The sequence below is a fragment of the Siphateles boraxobius genome, unplaced genomic scaffold, assembly GCF_051911475.1.
Source record: "Siphateles boraxobius isolate OS27281-9 unplaced genomic scaffold, OSU_SipBor_1 66, whole genome shotgun sequence".
Taxonomy (NCBI): domain Eukaryota; kingdom Metazoa; phylum Chordata; class Actinopteri; order Cypriniformes; family Leuciscidae; genus Siphateles; species Siphateles boraxobius.
The window spans coordinates 20,202,892-20,220,000 of NW_027509193.1; the positions used below are offsets into that span (position 1 = coordinate 20,202,892).

Consider the following 17,109-nt stretch of genomic DNA (forward strand, 5'->3'; position numbering starts at 1 on the left):
GAACCTGATTTCATTGCAGTCTCTAGATTAAGATTCAAACATTGTTGAATTAAAATAGTAATATTACTATTGTGGTTTCATCTATCACAATTATAATCATAAATATTTCACAATATGACACAGACATTTCTTATTTTTCAAATGCCCTTTTACCAATTAGTGTGGTAAAAAGATCTTTCTATTATGAATAGGCATTCTTTAAAGTACAAAGTAAAGAGTTAAAAAACTTGTCTCATTCTGTCATTTCTTAATGTACTTTTGTGAATACTTGTGCTCAGCAGATGTTTTTTAATTATGCGTGAAATTAAGGCTCATGAATTTCATTTGTGTTCTCACCCAGCTTTATATTCAGCGTTGATCTTGATTTATATATTTTTTTATCGCATTTGTATCTTCAGAACACATGGCTCGACGAACATTTCCATATGCTTATCTTCTCCTCCTCATCAGAGACAGCAGATTGTTAAGACGTGACAGATATTTATTTAATCCCCATAAGCAGGAAAGATCACTGTCAATCTTCTGTGTTAGCCTTTTCCCCTTGCATATATCAAATGCACTCTACAACAAGGAACAATGAGTCAGATTTCCTCTGTCATGATTTGCTGTTGATGTAAGATTTGCTACTGCTGTGACGGCAAGCAGAGATGCAGAAAAGATGATTGCGTTATAAAAGCATTTGGCTTAAGGTTATTTAATCAAAACCAGCCATATAAAAAAAGGTTCAGCTTTTCTGCCCTTTATTCTCATCATCCTCTCATTATATTCCCAATAATTTCTGCTTCTACAGTGGCCTTAACCATAATCCCTCTTTAGCAACAACAAACTAACAGATCAGTACTGGTTCACTGCTCAAGTTTTTGCTTTTAAGCGGTTGTTTCTTGTATACATTGTGCTTACTAAAGCGTCCACAGGGAGCTCCTTAAGCGTCACTAGTTTCACATGAGGTCAAAAATGGCATATGGCCTCTCTTTACAGCTCCACATGCCCTCATTTGATCCACTGCTGTGTTCAGAAAGACAGATAGTTTAAATTAAACAGGGTTGCTACAGAGTTAATTAAAGTGAGTAATTGGGAAAAGTTATTGTATGTTTTTTTTACCCTGAATTATTGTATCCGTGTTTCATAGTTTGTGTTTTTGGACATTTAATGTACAAGCATCTGCAAAACAGTGATGCAGAGATCTCATAAATATCTTACTTTTCTGAGCCTGAAAAACACTCGGTTCTTGCATGTGTTTTCTTCTGTCTATGCAAACTAAATATTGATTTAATACTCTGACATAATATTGCACACTAGTGCCACCACAACACTACTGCCAGCAGTCTTCACTCTGCAGCTCTCACCTGATCGCCCACTAAAGCTAAACAAGGTTGAACCTGGTCAGGACCTGGATGGGAGAACTCCTGGGAAAACAAGGTTGCTGCTGGAAGAGGTGTTAGTGAATCCAGCAGGGGGTTTCGCAATGTGGTCTGTGTGGGTCCTAATGCCCCAGTAGGACACTATACTGTCAAAAAGCACCATCCTTTTGATGAGATGTTAAACCAAGGTCCTGACTCTCTGCGGTTATAAAAAAAATCCCAGGATGTCCTTCATAAGGAGCAGGGGTGTAACCCCAGAATCCTGACCAAACTTGCCCATTGGCCTCTGTCCATCATCATGGCCTCCTAATCATCCCCATATATAATACTTTGGCTTAATCACTGTCTCCTTTCTGTCACAGACTGGTTGGATATACTACACTATGACAAAGATGAAATTCAAAGTCTTTAATTAGTAATCCACAATGAGTAAAGAGGTTAAAGATAGGCAAATTAACAACCATTAAACAGACAAGATTGGACAGCTAGGAACAGAAACACAGGAACTTAAACAAAAGAGAAAAACAAGGTAATTAATCACACTGCTGAACAGAATGACGAAACAAATGAGTAGCCAAGGTGACACTAGTTGTGGGAAATAGGCAAACAACATAGAATCGTGACACTCTCCACCAGTAAGCCGGTGTGTGGTGGGCGTTCTGGCACATTATGGCTGCTGTCGCATCATCCAGGTGGATGCTGCACATTGGTGGTGGCTGAGGAGATTTCCCCCTTCTATATGTAAAGTGCTTTCAGTGCTGAAAAAATTCTGAGACTTAAATCATTGTAGTTACTGTTGTTCATATGACAGCATGGTTCTACAGATACACATAAGTTTTGTTAGTAGGTCTAGGAATGTAACATTTCTTTTAACAATATCTACCGTTTAGGCCTAGTAGGCCTATTGTTGTTTAATATAATAGTTATGGCTAATTAATTGATTTCAATTATACCTCTAAAAACAATACATTTTTGATTGAAATCATCAGATAATTTGGCATTGAAATTGCATTTATTTTGCGCCAAATATTTGTTCCTTAAAAGTGCTAGAAGAATTGGTAATGAATAGGAAACATTATGAGGAATCAGATGGTTACTTCATTATTACTATCTTCATTCATTAGCTATTGACAGGTTCAACTAACGCTGGCTATAAAGTGTATACAAAGACAGAATGTATTGTTTTATAATTGAAAGCACTTATTTTAGTAAAATGTCCGTAAAGTGTGCCTTTTTTATTTTATTTTTATAAATGCAACCTTGTTTGATATTTAGTTACATAATACAAATACTTTTTTTGTCCAAATGGGGGTCACAATAAATTTTCAGTATGTCACAGCATTTGCTTTATTTGTGCACTTGAAATGTTTTTCAGGTTTGCAAAAAGTTTTTTTCTTCCCGAGTCTATATTTAGATATTCTGGAACTTATTGACAGACATAAAATCTCAGTAGTGTAGTAGTAGCCAGTGAGTGGAGTGTTAAACTTGCGTTCATGGTTCAGTGCACTGCTTGCAAGGACAGCTCTTCGAGGCTGGGGGATGGTTATGAACTTATGAGTGTGCTATTGAACAGGCCACAGGTGTTAAGGTTGCATGAGGCCTTCAGGGCTTCGGTTGGAGCTGTCAGCTTCGATCACGTTCTCTAATCGAGATATAATGTTACAACCTCTGCACAAGAGGGCTGAAATTAAAACTAGTGTTACCTCAATTGTGGTCACCTCAACAGAGAGTTCAGAAGCCACCGGTGTCCTTACGGCCTTCAGGTTACTGAGCTGCTTTTTCTTCATAAACCCAATATAGCATACTTAAGACCTCAAAACAGTATACTTCAAGCGAAATAGAAGAATGAACTGGTGTAACATTTCGAACAAAATCAGTCCAAAGCGTGGACTATTGTTTTGATTTTGTTTCTGGAGTTTGTAACAGCTTGCCTCTGGAAAAGTTGGCTGGTAAACACCTTAGAACTACTGTACCATTTGTCTGTGGCGATTTTTAATGGGTAGGGGTGGCTCTGGCTTTTCTGTTCAGTTCATCCCCGAGGTCAGACGTGAGTAAAAGATGAAAACACTGGAGAGCTGCTTTAGAGTAGGGATTGAAGTTGTAGTTCTAATTGAAGATGGCACTGGCAATGTTTTTCATGTTTAATACTGTAAAGCTGCTTGCTTTAAAGCAATATATTGCATAAAGTGCCATATGAATAAACATGGTGTGACTTAACTGGAGTGTTAAATTGCAGAGCTGGTGCAAACATTTCCATGTCATTATGATCAGATGCTTTCTTAACTGCTGTTTTCTCACATCTGTAATTTTTGTTGTGTTTATTTTGTTATTGAAAGAAAGCGTGCAGCACATTTTTACATATCCATCTAAACGTCACTCTCAGCAGTGTCATGAAGTTTGCTTATAGTATACCGCAGCAATACCTTTAAAGGTATTTCAAATTTCCTTTTTACCTGAGCGAAGAATGAAAAAAAAAAACGTGAGTATATCAGGGCTTTTCACTGTAAAAAAAAAATGTTTCAACTTAAAAAAGTTATTGTACATACTGCCTTAAAAGTTTAGTCAACTTGAAATGTGAAGTTGTACTCATGTAAAATTTGAAGGCATTATGAACATTGACTTTTTTTAAGTTAAAAAACATAATTTTTTTGCATTGTGTTGATTTGTATGAATCATTGGTCAGTGTTTGTACTGTTTGTCAAGTGGTTGCAAGAGCAGCAAATACCAATAAAACAATACCTCCTACTTCTTATTACCTTTGCGATACAATATGCAACCTAACGCAATAAAGCAACCCCAAGGAATACTGCCACGAATCAAAACACATGATATGGACATTGCTTTGTATCTACTGAGCCAGTTTCATATTATCATATCGTTTGAGTCACTTGGGCTGCAGGTGAATGATGATGAATCGCTGGTAATATGGGGTCAGTCAGTGTTATTGAGGTCTCACTTCCTCTTCGTAACATGTTCTGCCATCGGCGCTTGGAGTGACTGTTCACTCATCCTGCCATTGCTCAGATTTTACCGGTGGTCTGCTGCCAGATAATTGTTCTCATAGAAACACACTTGTGCCAGTTGCTATTGCAGTAAAGCGCAAAAATCCAACAACACAAATTCCTTGTCATGGCCACATTTGGTCATACAGGTTGCATAATGACGTTACTTCTCTCTCCACTTCCTGCTACATGACAAATTTTATCAGAAGGTTTTTTTTTTGTGCAAAGAATGAAAATAAGTGACTTCACAGATTCAAACTGGCTTCTAATATGACTAATATGAGCTGAATGAGAACTAAACAGCAAGTAATGCAGAAGACACAAACACTTCCATTTCCTGTAAAAGTATCACAGTTCACAGGCTATTTTCAAGGCCTCAGTATTTGCATTCTTTTCTTAACCTCTGTTTTTTTAACCACCATTTCGTCGGATTAGATTAGAATTGATTATCCTTTTGCTTTTAATCAGATGTTTATGCCATTTTTGTTCACTTGAGATCTTTGCAAGAAAGCCACGGTTGCCAAGACAGAAAGCTGTGTGACTGACAGTGTGCGTCTGCAGGGTGTGTTATGACGCAGAGTCTGCGAAAACCCCCTACACATGTTCTACTCCCTCAACCGCAGGTGTGACGGCTGGATCCAGCACAGAAAATGATCTTTTTCCAAGTTCTTCTCCTTTTCCCTTTTAAAGAGGCTCAGCTGCTGCATATGAATATTATGTTGTTTTGTAACATAAAATGCTACATACATTTTCATTGTGTTCAGCTGCTTAATTTCTATATAATTTTAAAGGGGACCTTTTGTGCTGTTTTAGATTTTCAACTTTTTTTAGTGAATAATGTACAAAAACAAAGCACAAAGTCTCTCCTAAGGGGATTATTGTCTATATCAGTAAGCACTGTTTCTGAACTCCCTTAAATGCCTCAATTGTAGTCTTGAGTTTTCTTTCAGGAACGTACATGTCACAATATCGCTCATTAACAATTAACAATTCAAGCTGGAGGCATTCGCGAAGAAAAAATTGACGAGGCCTGATTTAGTTGCGTTAAAAGTATGTTGAAACTGTTGAGGGAAACATTTCCGAAACATGCTCAAAGCGGTTGACCAAGCACGCCACACTGGTACAGCACTACGGTGGACCAATCAGAGCACTTTTTGCTTTCTAGGAGGAGGGGCTTCATAGAGACAGGAACTGAACAGAGCGTTACTGACCGACTGGGAAAAGTGGTGCTGCAAAAATTTAAAATATATATATTTTTTAAAAAGTGGTTTAAACCTATTCTAGTAGACCCCAAAAACATTATTACTCCTGTTGAGAAATAATGGACAAATTTTACTTGTCATAACTTGTCTGAGAGGGTTCCTACCTGCTTTATAGGTGTTTGAATCCTATAAAATTCCCCAGTAAATCTAAAGGACATTTGGGATTTGTGTAAATGGCAAGCAGGCAGTTTGTCAGTTTTTGTTGTGCTAATAAAAGGCTAGTGGATTATGTGACACCACTCTGAGAAGCGAACAGTGAAATAAACAGGCACATACTGAGTCACAGCTCATACTCTAACACCTTTGTCAGTTTAACATACAATGATATTTGTAAGTGGTATTAAGTCAGAGAACTGATTTGCTTTTGTATCACAAACTGATGAGTCTTATTCAGAGAGGGAAATCACACCTTTTAAAGTTGCAATGTCTATTAACGCCCAGGAAGTTGTATAAGCCACAGCTTTAAGCTAAACCCATGCAGATGATACAGTATAATAATCCAAGCATGGATGGGATGTCACAGTGCCAAGTTTTTTTTTCTATTTTGCAAATGAGTGTACAGGAGAACAAATGTATTTAACTATATATGATCATATGTATCATCTATGAGTCATGAGCTATTGTCATTACATGCAAATCTAGTGATGTGTGTATTACAAATGCTGTTACGTTTCCTTCACCTTTAATGTTTTTATGATATTTCCAATGTCATATAATGGAAAATGGATCATACATCAAGTGCAGAGTGATTTTTCTTTTGGACGGGTGAGCCATGGGTTTATCTAAGTCTGTCTCTCAGCCTGTTAGCTTTAACCTAATATTACCATGTCAAAGGAATTTATGACATGTGGTTGTGTGTATTTTTCCAAATAGTCTTTTCCAAGAAATTTCCAAAATGCCATTCCTTTCTTTTCAAAGCCACTCACTGTTAAAATTAATGTAGTTTTGCTTGTGTAAACTATTGTACTTGTTTTGATTTAATGATTTTAATAATATCAATTAATTTAAATGTTACTATGCACACTTTTTACATTAACATTTTGTTCAGTGCACTTGAAAAGACGCCAAAAGAATACTTAATGGGAGTGTCATCAAGCCCAATCCTGAGAAACCCTGGCTATGACGCTTTTAACTTACTCCAAAAGTTTACAAGATTTTATTGTCTTATTCTCATTCTATTATTTGTGCTGTTGCCGTATGAATTAATTGGCATTAATTCTTGCAGCTACTGATATTTCATTCAGGCATCTTTTAGCCACACTTTTAGTGATGTTTTTTTTTTAAATCCTCTTTTAAAAACATTAAGTATTATTATTATTATTATTAGGTAAATAAATTGTGTTTCCCTTTCAAACCATACTTAACTGTTAATAAAATATTTGGATTAATTAATAAAATAGACTTTCACATCCCTTTTTATCACTGACTGATATACTGTGTATATACATATACTGTATATATATATATATATATATATATATATATATATATCAGGTCTGAAAATTAGGTAAGTACAACCTCAGATGAACAACATATTACAACGACTAAGTAACTAAGTACACAATTTAATTGCTTGTAGAAACACCTTTAGCAGCAATAATTTGACGAAATCATTTTCTGTATGACAGTATCAGTCTCTCGCATCATTGTGGAGGAATTTTGGCCAGCTCTTCTTTACAACGTAGCTTCAGTGCATTGAGGTTTGTGGGCATTTATTTATGCACAGCTCTCTTAATGTCCGCCGCAAAATGTCAGTCTGGTTGAGGTCTAGACTTTGTCTGGGCCATTGCAACACTTTGATGCTTTTCTTTTTCAGCCATTCTGTTGTAGATTTGCTGGTTGTAGATTTATGGGCAAACATCTCCTCTTTGGTCTCGTCTGTCCAAAGGACATTGTTCCAGAAGTCTTGAGGTTTGTTCAGATGCAACTTTTTAAACCTAAGCCGTGCTGTCATGTTCTTTTTAGAGAGAAGAGGCTTTCTGCTGGCAACCCTTCCAAACACGCAATACTTGTTCAGTCTTTTTATAATTGTGCTGCCATGAACTTTAACATGCTAACTGAGGCCTGTAGAGTCTGAGGTATAGTTGGCCTTGTAACCCTCTCTAGATTGATGGGCAGCAACATTTGCTTCTCTAACATCATTGCTGATGTCTTTCCTCCTTGGCATTGTGTTAACACACACTTGAATGCTCCAGACCAGCAAACTGACAAAACTTCTGCTTTTATAGAGGTGATCACTCTTGCTGGTGATCAGTTAATCAAAGGCATTTGATTAGCAGCGCCTGACTGCTACTCACTCTCTTCATTCCTATGGAAGCAGTGTGGTGTATGGCTTCTCAATTTTAGCCTAGTTTTTGTTAAATAAATAAATAATGACACAGTTTAATATGTCAAGTGTTGTTGTTCATCTGTGGTTGTATTTACCTAATTTTAAGACCAGCTAAAGACCAGATGATTTTTGATAATGTCCTGAATCCTAATATGTAAAACCATAGAATTCAATAGAGTGTCCTTTCCTTTTCACATGAATATATATTGGATATAGAAAATATTTGACATAGAGTTGTATAACTAATTCAGAGCCAGATGGTATATGTGATATACTGCCATCACAACATGCAAATGCTTTTAAATACAATTTGTACCTGGCTTTTTTAGGCAGATTGTTTGATATGTCATTGGCAATATCTTTTAACTACAGGTGTAAAATGTTGAAAGATGACATTATTCTCCTCACAAGGCAAGAAATAGGTTAGCAATTCGATTGTCACTTGCACTTGTAATAATGTCACTTACATTCATTAAAGTCCTATGTGACATTTTAAAATGTTAGACTGTTAAGACACTGATGCTGAATTTTTAAAGTTAATTCTTTGACGTCTGGCCACGCCTGTTGATTTTGTTTCTGAAAACTTTTATTGTTTGTTTTATAATATTTTTTTGTAAATGAATTTATTTTTCTTCATTTTATTTTGCCTTTTGTTACTTATTTTGTTACTTATCACATAGGATAAGCATAGTATATACAGGAAATTATGGGGGAAATTATCAGAAAATGTTAAGCTTAACAACTCAACATGTCAAAGCACTTTCTTTTGAGTAATAATGTACATTTATTATGAAATATCATTATTGAGGGCCTCTCTGCAACAAATCCATCCATAATACTGTGTAAAAAAAAAGCTAAGACTATACAGATACAAACACACATTTGTATCTAAAGAAGAACTTGAACTCTTTATGAAACGCAACCTTTGCTATTCAGCGTACACTCAGGATTTTGTGTGGGTGACGCCTCTTGAGTCAGTGTGATTTTTTTGGGGGGGGTCTCAGAGTTGGTGCATCAGTCCGAGTGACTAGATCGCACCTCAACGAGGTTGAACAAGCCTCCAAACTGCGATTGATGTGGAGCTTATGAACAACGATTATGATGCCTAGGGGTGGAGGCCTCCCTGTGAGGGCTCATGTACAGCCCACGTCAGCCACCCCACGACTAAATCCAGGATCGTGACGTATAGTGCATGAGCCAGCATCAACTTGAAAGGACTGCAAGAAGTCATCACTGCCTGTTGTCACAATGAGTCAGATATTAGTTGACCTATTTGATGCAAGACAATGAAGTTAATGACACATGTAGAGTTGAACTATTTGGATTATGACTTTAGGTTTATTGTGTGGAACAAATGGATACATTCTCTTGGAGAAAAGCTAAATTTTGACTTTGCACAGACTGTATTTTCCAGCACATATTTTAGTTCTAAATCAAGAATGTTTTTTTTTAAACTTGTAGCATAGAGTATGGAGCACGAAATATATTCATCATTGGCAACAATTAAACTTTACTAGTCTTATTCTTTAAATGACAAATTAATTGGAACTTAATGCACTCAAAACTATTGCTATTAGTTTTATAATTACTGCAGTGATTTTATACAAGACAAAGAAAGTAAAGAAATGCTTTATATTGAGTTAATCAGAAATAATCAGATGCAATTGCTTAAAATGTATAATACCTAAGATGATGTTACTGATTACAATTTTATGAGTGCAATTTATAATCAGTACCAGATTACACAGTAATCTACCCGACACTGCCCACATCCATATGAAGTCTGATCAGTTGCTATTTTTCTGCATATCTTTAAGTCATTTAAAAGTCATTTGTGTCTCATTTTATTAATCATGCCTTTTTTTTGTTGTTTTATCATTCTTTTGCCACATATTGTGATAAATCTCAAGTAAAGACATAATTGAATTACCACTAAACTCTCAGTGGGAGTATTAACTACCTGCAACATTATCCGTCTGTTGGGAACAAGTTTTATTATTTATGTCTCAAGGGATCCAGCAAATATACGCACATGCAGTATTACAGAGCCAGAGCCACAGAAACGTTTTCATTTCGTTGTACCCATCTCCTCTTACTGATTTAATTTAGACCTTATGCAAATGTGTCACTGCATCTTCTGTAAAAATCACATATTCTTCATTTCTCTTTATCTGCGTGGAATTTGAGACGCAGCTAGATGCAAATATGACGCAAATTTCTTCAACATTTTTTTAAATCGGTTTTCATTTAAAGCTTTATTCAAGCTTCCAACTGGTATAAACAATCTTGTTGAACGATGAAGTAGCCAATAGCTTTTTATGGGTGTGTAAGTATTACACAATAAGCTTGCAACTACTTAAAGGAAGTAAAACAGTTCCAGGTGTTTTACTTTTAGTACAAAAAAGTTTATTTTTATAGCCTATATGGTTTCAACATGGGTTGCATGTTTATGTAATGGTAAAAAAGTAGTGGAAAAAAATGTTGGGTAGGCCTAAATTTTTTTGGGTAAATAGACGCGAACGAACAGAGGTCGATTTCGTCTGAAGTGGTAACCATAGCAACAGTGGGTAGCTCGAGGGAGTTCCATTACGGTCAAATAGGCATGCTAGCCTATCAAGACAAGTTTATTTTTATAGGCTAGGCTATATATTAAAAACTTTTTTTTTTAAAGTCTAATTATTTGACGTTTAGCTAACGTAGTCACGCGGTTTGACAAACTGCGTTGCACGAGACGAACCTCACCAGATTGAGCCACGGAAATACTTCTTAATAATTTAGCAGACTTTAAATTAGTTTTAAATACACTGAAATTATTTTTAAATAGTCGATTCACTGAAAATCATTGAGAGAGAGAGAGAGAGAGAGAGAGAGAGAGAGAGAGAGAGAGAGAGAGAGAGAGAGTCCAATCTAGAAGATAATCTGAGTTGTTTAGTTGATGAGATGAGACGCATTGATTCCCCAATTAGTCGTCTTTGAGTTTTAATTGGTCGGTGCAATCAAAATGTACGCCAATCTTTATAGAGTATGACTTTCATCTGCTGTTTTTGTTGTAGGTATATTCAAATGCCACTCCAACACAATTACGTTCATCAAAAACTTCGTAGACTACTGACGCAAAAGAAAAATCTGAACTTGATTATTGAATTACACTTGACAGACCCTTGTTGTTGCTATATCCGCTCATAAAGAATAAGGTAGCCTACATATCTAATAAGAAACTTTCATGAAAAAATCATGTAAGCTTCAAGAACGTCATAAGATGTTCATTTTAACTTACGTCTCATATTCAATAAAACTGATCTGCAACTGAACATCAGCAATGATCTTGATGAAAATGTCTCGTGAGTTGTATTACGAATGTGTTTATGATTGACGTATGATGTGGAGTGGGGGGCAGCGCTACTGTCATTTCCACCGCCCGGCTCGTGTTTACGCAAGGCGCAGCACTGTATATAAAGTAGGCTACTTGAGGTGCAGGCAGGACAGATCCGTGAGTGTAACTTCTTATTGCTGAGAGACCTCACAAAGATTCGGGAGACGCAAAAAGAACATTGGAACAAGAAACGTCAGGGTTCCAGTCAAGAGAAATAACTGTACCTAAACTCTTTAACTGCTGAAAGTAAGTTTTTATTGTGATTATCATTCTGCATGTGGAGGCGCCAAATCAGAAGTTACGTTACCTGCTAAATTTGACTTAAAGTGCTGTGGGAAATCTAGGCATAATTGTTTTCATTAATGTTACATTCATTCTGAGTTTGCTATACCGGATACAAAACATGTTTTCAGTAGGCTATGTCAATTTTGTTAGTACGAGCACATTCAGCACCATGGACAGCAGACACAAATAATTAGTCCAACTTCATTCATAGCCTACTACTTGTAAATATCTGTTAGGAAAAAGGCGCGATAGACTAGATTAACAGATGTTTTAAATTATTATTATTCATAATTATTCCATCGTTTCACAAAAGTTTTAATCGTATGCTACGCAAACGTGATTCATTGCTTTATGCAGTTCAAACCGTCTTGATCTCAGTTGTTTTTGTTTTTAACTTTCGATTGCTTCAAATGATAATTCTGACAAATAATTCCGAATAAAGAGATATTTTGTAAGTTTTTGCAATCGTGTTGACCGCAGTGTAGCGTGCACATGCAGCTACTATCATGCAAATCTGAATTTTACACAACTAGCCTACTATATATGCATATCAAAAACCGATTTACGCTTTCCCACCTGTTGTTGCTCCCCCACTTAGATCCATTCAGACGTTTTATAAAACGCAGTCCACACGTGCACTGGTTTATGCAAGGAAATAAAAGGCGAGTTGTATTTTCAGATGGCTGTCATGCTGAAGCCCTGGACCGTCATCGCTACTCTCCTCTTCTGCGTGCTCCTGTGTCTCGGGACGCTTGTGGACGCCTATCCGCCTAAACCAGAGAATCCTGGAGACGACGCTGCTCCGGAGGAACTCGCCAAATATTACACCGCGCTGAGACACTACATCAACCTCATCACGAGACAACGGTGAGAAAGACACGCGGTGTATCATAAAAACGCACCTGTAGCTATTATGTTTGCTTAAAATTTTCTTATTATCACCCGACCAGGTGACCATGATAAAAGATTTAAAAAAATTATTTACCGTTAGTGTCAGTGCACCATCTCCCATTAATATATCAGGACAAATGACTAAGTTCTGCAATAGGATTCTGAAATTGCATTATGGTCCACTTTTCAGTAGCCAAAGGCTCTTCATATAACAAATCAGAGTGATAAAACCCAACAGATGCACCTCGGAGAAGCCTCCAAGATTGAATAGGGTTCTCATCTGTCAATGATTGATGTTTCTCTGCAGCCCTGTCCTATAGAGGACTACATTTATTTACATATTTATAGTCTAACAGGCCTTTGACATTTAGGACTATGAGCAACACATTCCAATAAAAACATTTACAGTAAATAATTTTCTCTCCCCACAATACACCTTTATTCCAGGGCCTCATACTCTGTTAGTCCACCAAAGAACCTAAAGTCTTGCCGGTATAAGAGGTCAAAATGAAAATATCTATGCCTATCTGAGGTAAAACAAACAGACGTGATGGTTCAAGCAGCTAAACCATGAGTATGTCACAGTTATGACTACATTAACTGAATGTTGGCCAATTCACAAAGTATTGCCGATGTCCGTAATGAATGAATGAATGAATTAGATATTTATATAGCGCTTTTTATATGTACTACTGTACACCTAAAGCGCTTTCCAATCATGTCGGGGTCTCTCCTCAACCACCTCCTCAACTAACATAATAGGGAGCAGGTGGGATTCTGTAGAGTTCATGTTTCAGAAATAGCTATAACATTAGTTTAGTCTCAGACTCATTGATGTTGCTTGTAGGCATCTATTGAGAGGAATCAGAGCATGAAATTGCTTTTTTATTCGAGTGCCAAACCAATGTCCTTTTAGCTTGTTTCCAGCATAGGCCTATTCATCTTAAAGATGCTGTTCTGAGAGAAATAATACTCAATTGTCTCAGGTCCATATTCAAACTCTTTGCTCCGTTTACACTAAATGTTGACTAAATCTGACATTCGTGTTTTTTCTAAAGATATAGAGGCTTCGTTCATATCATCTGTGAGATAAATGTCAGAGTCTTCTAGGTGACATGTCTCATTCAGCTTTCAAGCAGTCAAAAAAACATTTAACTGCTACATTAGATTCATAACGTCTGGGGTGAAAAGACAGTTTGTATTTATATCGGTGATTGGTGTCTGACAGATAAAGTGGGCTGACTAGTTCTTTTCACTTTCTGACACTTTCACACACCACAGTGAGCTCACTGTGTGAGCAATTTGAGATCATTATTTCAGTACTGAAATGTTCCCAGCTAAAATACACAGACGGAATGAAGTAATGAGGGAATAAATTGTCATATTTCTTACATGCAGGTATGGGAAAAGGTCCACTTCGGAAGATGTGATGGCAGAGCTGCTGTTCGGGGACGATACAGAGCACAAACAGAGATCAAGGTAGGAGTCTTTTTTACTTTAGCTGCAAATTTAATGTTAATCGCTAATGGGCTCGTTAGTATACTTACAACAATTACGCAGATAAACAAAAGTTTCCTGATCTACACGGTATTCTAAAGGTATTTGGGGTGAATGCAGTTTGTTTTTAAATCCTTGAGGAACTCATTCACAAAGAGTGATAGGTTGTGTGTTAATGGGGAGGAGGACAACTCATGAATTTTTCACACCTGTTGAGGAATAAGGGGACAGATGGATCCCTGGCTTCCTTTCTCTCTGTCCGTCAGGAAGGGAGTGGGTTAGGGAACATGACGCACAGTGAATATTTGAGAGGCCTTGACATTTAACAGCCCTTATTAGGCCTCAAAATAAAAAGTCACACTGTGCTAGCTAATTGAAAACCGTAATAGACTGACAGAAATTGTAGCATTGCTTAGAAGATGGAAAGATTTAAAGGTGAAATACTATCAGTGTAAACATTCGGAATAGGGAATAACTATATTGATGTCAGTAAAAAAAAAAAAAAGTTGATTATTTATTTTTTACATGTTTCTTTCAGATATGATGACTCTTATATGTGGTGAAGTTCAGTGACCGCGTGTTGACTGTCCTGAGCTAAGCCCACCTGTGCCTCCCACAGAAAACCTCCAGACAATTAAATGAGAATATCAGACAACCTCATCCACCTCTTTATTAAACATCATCTCTTTTTTTCTTTGGTGCGCACAGAACAAATCTCATTAACAACTGTACATAATATATTATAATAGGAACTATCAATGGAAGTGTATATGTGTATACTTCATTGTGTCATTCAGAAATTATGCTTTTTCGTTTGTACCATGTAAATTATTCAATGTGATTAAAAGTTTATTGGATGAATCTGACTATTTATTTTGCTCTGGTGGTTTTTGAAAAGGCTGTATGCCACAAAGACAAATGACAAGTTAGGTTTATTTTTAGTTATAATTATTATTTAATATAATATAGTCTATTCGTAGTACATTTTCAAAATACCTAGTTGTTTTCTTTAGAAGGTTATTTCTAAATGACCAGCAGATGTCCCTCCTGTAACATAAAATAAACTCTTTTAGATTCCGCACGTCAATAACGTTTATGCTAAATACCTAAATTGTATTTATTTATTTTTTTCATTGCTAACATCTCATTCTACAAAAACAACTGCTCAAACTATGTTTCAACAGCAAAATGTATATGAATGACAGATAACACTTAGGGTCACTATGTTTGGTAATATTTATTTAATGACGTGATGGTCTCGAATTATTTTAAACACATTTAGCAGAAGAAATGTTCGCTGTTGAACCTACAAATGCACATTACTCAACTGTTTGGCACTGTTATGTAAATGAATGAAGAACATTTAAAGCGGGCTGTCGAGAACATTCTATTGTTAACGCGGCCCGGCTCTATAGCTAAACATCAGCTGGTGGGTCCCACCTTCTGAGACATTTGAGCGTTGCCCCTTTATGTCTACGCAATGACTAGACTCTGATTTGATGCTTTGTAGCGTGTTAGACACCTCTCACAGAATCAAAACAACGCAACGAAGCTATACGGGAAAGGTTAGTATCTCTTTTTATGATACAAATTATTTCAGAATGACGAATTTTCCGTGTTGATGTAGCCTTCTAAACGTATATTCCATTTAGGGACGCAAACCATATCGTTTCATCTACTGTAAAGTATAGTGTTGTCGTCTTATTGTTGTTAACGTTACACGGTTAGGAAATTATGAATTCATCTATTGTTTAACGCGTCCGGGGTGTTTGTTTTTCTCCATTCGCATGATATTCTTTTATTCATCAAATTTAAGTGAAATGTGAATGCTAATTATTGTAATTTAGGACAGCATCAGATAGATGTTTGTTGATATCGCTTCTGTCCATATTGGCGGTAAGTGGAATTCTTGAACCTTTTTTTCCTTATTATCAGCACTTGTATTAAAGTTACTCACCCAATAACTGCAAGAGAACCTGTGATCAGAATGTAAAAATACACTTTCTAGTGCCTATGAATTGAGCTATACTTTATTAAGGATGTAAAGGAAGGTATACGCTACAAAATAACTGAAACATTAGTATGAAGAGCATCTTATTATGAGAGCTCTAAAAAAGTATAGCCTAGACATTATTATAGGCTACAGCAATTAGTTCTGGTCCTCTAATGTAATTGATTGAATTCCATGAAGTCGCATATTTACAGCCCTGGGACGTTTTACTAGCTTGGTCCGAAATCGCCCCTATATGTCCTTATACAGTACACATTCTTTGGTGTCAGACATTTTGTAATTGTATTCGAAACCATAGTGGAGTGGGTTGCCTAGTTCACTTATTCAATACTAACAATTTATTAAAGCACAAAGGGGAAAAAAACATGATAGTTGGTGGTGCTTTTATTTTGTGTTTGATGACTGAAACCTTATTTATGATACCATTACACTAGCAGATTTAAAGCGACAATGCCTATAGGAATATTACATATGTGCTGTCAAAACCAGGTGATTAAAAGCAGAGAATAATCTGGCATAGTCTCAGCTTCTTGTTATGGTTCCTTAAAGGGGACGCAGATGTATTTGTCTGTGCTGGAGACAGATGGGCCATGCCTTTTTCTGGCTCAAAGGGAGCAGATGGAGAGCGTGGCTGCTTGAGATGTGGGCTGGGCCAGACCAGGGTGTCATTAGCAGGGGGGGGGGGGGGGGCCTCAAGAGTTGCCAATACATGATAAATTCACCAGCCCTCCCTTTCATAAAGGGCTAGAGGAAGACCCCCTCGTGCCTTCTCTCAGGGGATCTCACTCAGATGCTGAGTTTGCATTCACACCTGGCCAAAACACACTGGAGCAGTCTGTTTGGTAATGAGATTGAAATGAGAGCTTGAGCATATCCCATGTTTGGCTGACAGCTCTCCATGGGAATTTGGGAATTGACATCAAACAATAGTAGACCCTTCAGCTAAAGCCAGTATGAGAGAGTTTCGGGCAGTTAACAGAACTTTTTTATTTTATTTTATTTATTTCGGAGTTTTGGAGTAATTTTCAGATATTATTGCAAATCTAATTAAATAACAATATATTGATGAATTATTTAAAAGATATTTTAAATACTAAA

The 17,109-nt window shown here is 36.6% G+C and overlaps 2 protein-coding genes across 3 annotated transcripts in view; both read left to right on the plus strand.

The window, feature by feature from the left end:
• The first annotated feature begins 11,449 nt into the window (after positions 1-11,449).
• pyya (peptide YYa) lies at positions 11,450-14,759 on the plus strand. Its single transcript, XM_077213853.1, has 4 exons — positions 11,450-11,573; positions 12,292-12,479; positions 13,902-13,982; positions 14,539-14,759. Exons 2-4 carry the CDS (start codon positions 12,292-12,294, stop codon positions 14,561-14,563), a joined length of 294 nt encoding a protein of 97 aa, XP_077069968.1. The 5' UTR covers positions 11,450-11,573; the 3' UTR covers positions 14,564-14,759.
• Positions 14,760-15,477: 718 nt separating this feature from the next.
• The window catches only part of mpp2a (MAGUK p55 scaffold protein 2a), an 18,566-nt gene continuing 16,934 nt past the window's right edge, over positions 15,478-17,109 (plus strand). The window contains exon 1 of one of the 2 annotated variants that reach the window (XM_077213855.1): positions 15,478-15,565. Coding sequence is in view for 1 of the 2 variants with exons in the window: in XM_077213854.1 (XP_077069969.1) it covers positions 15,500-15,565 (66 nt within the window). In the remaining variant the exon portion in view is untranslated. The remainder of the gene's footprint in view (positions 15,566-17,109) is intronic. The other variant, XM_077213854.1, reaches the window with a different exon arrangement.

Excerpts from the sequence above, each read along its gene's own strand:
- pyya (XM_077213853.1), top strand. The coding sequence starts at position 12,292 with ATGGCTGTCATGCTGAAGCCCTGGACCGTCATCGCTACTCTCCTCTTC. Across the intron at positions 12,480-13,901 it reads AACCTCATCACGAGACAACG|GTATGGGAAAAGGTCCACTT; the intron begins GTGAGAAAGACA and ends TCTTACATGCAG. Across the intron at positions 13,983-14,538 it reads GAGCACAAACAGAGATCAAG|ATATGATGACTCTTATATGT; the intron begins GTAGGAGTCTTT and ends TGTTTCTTTCAG.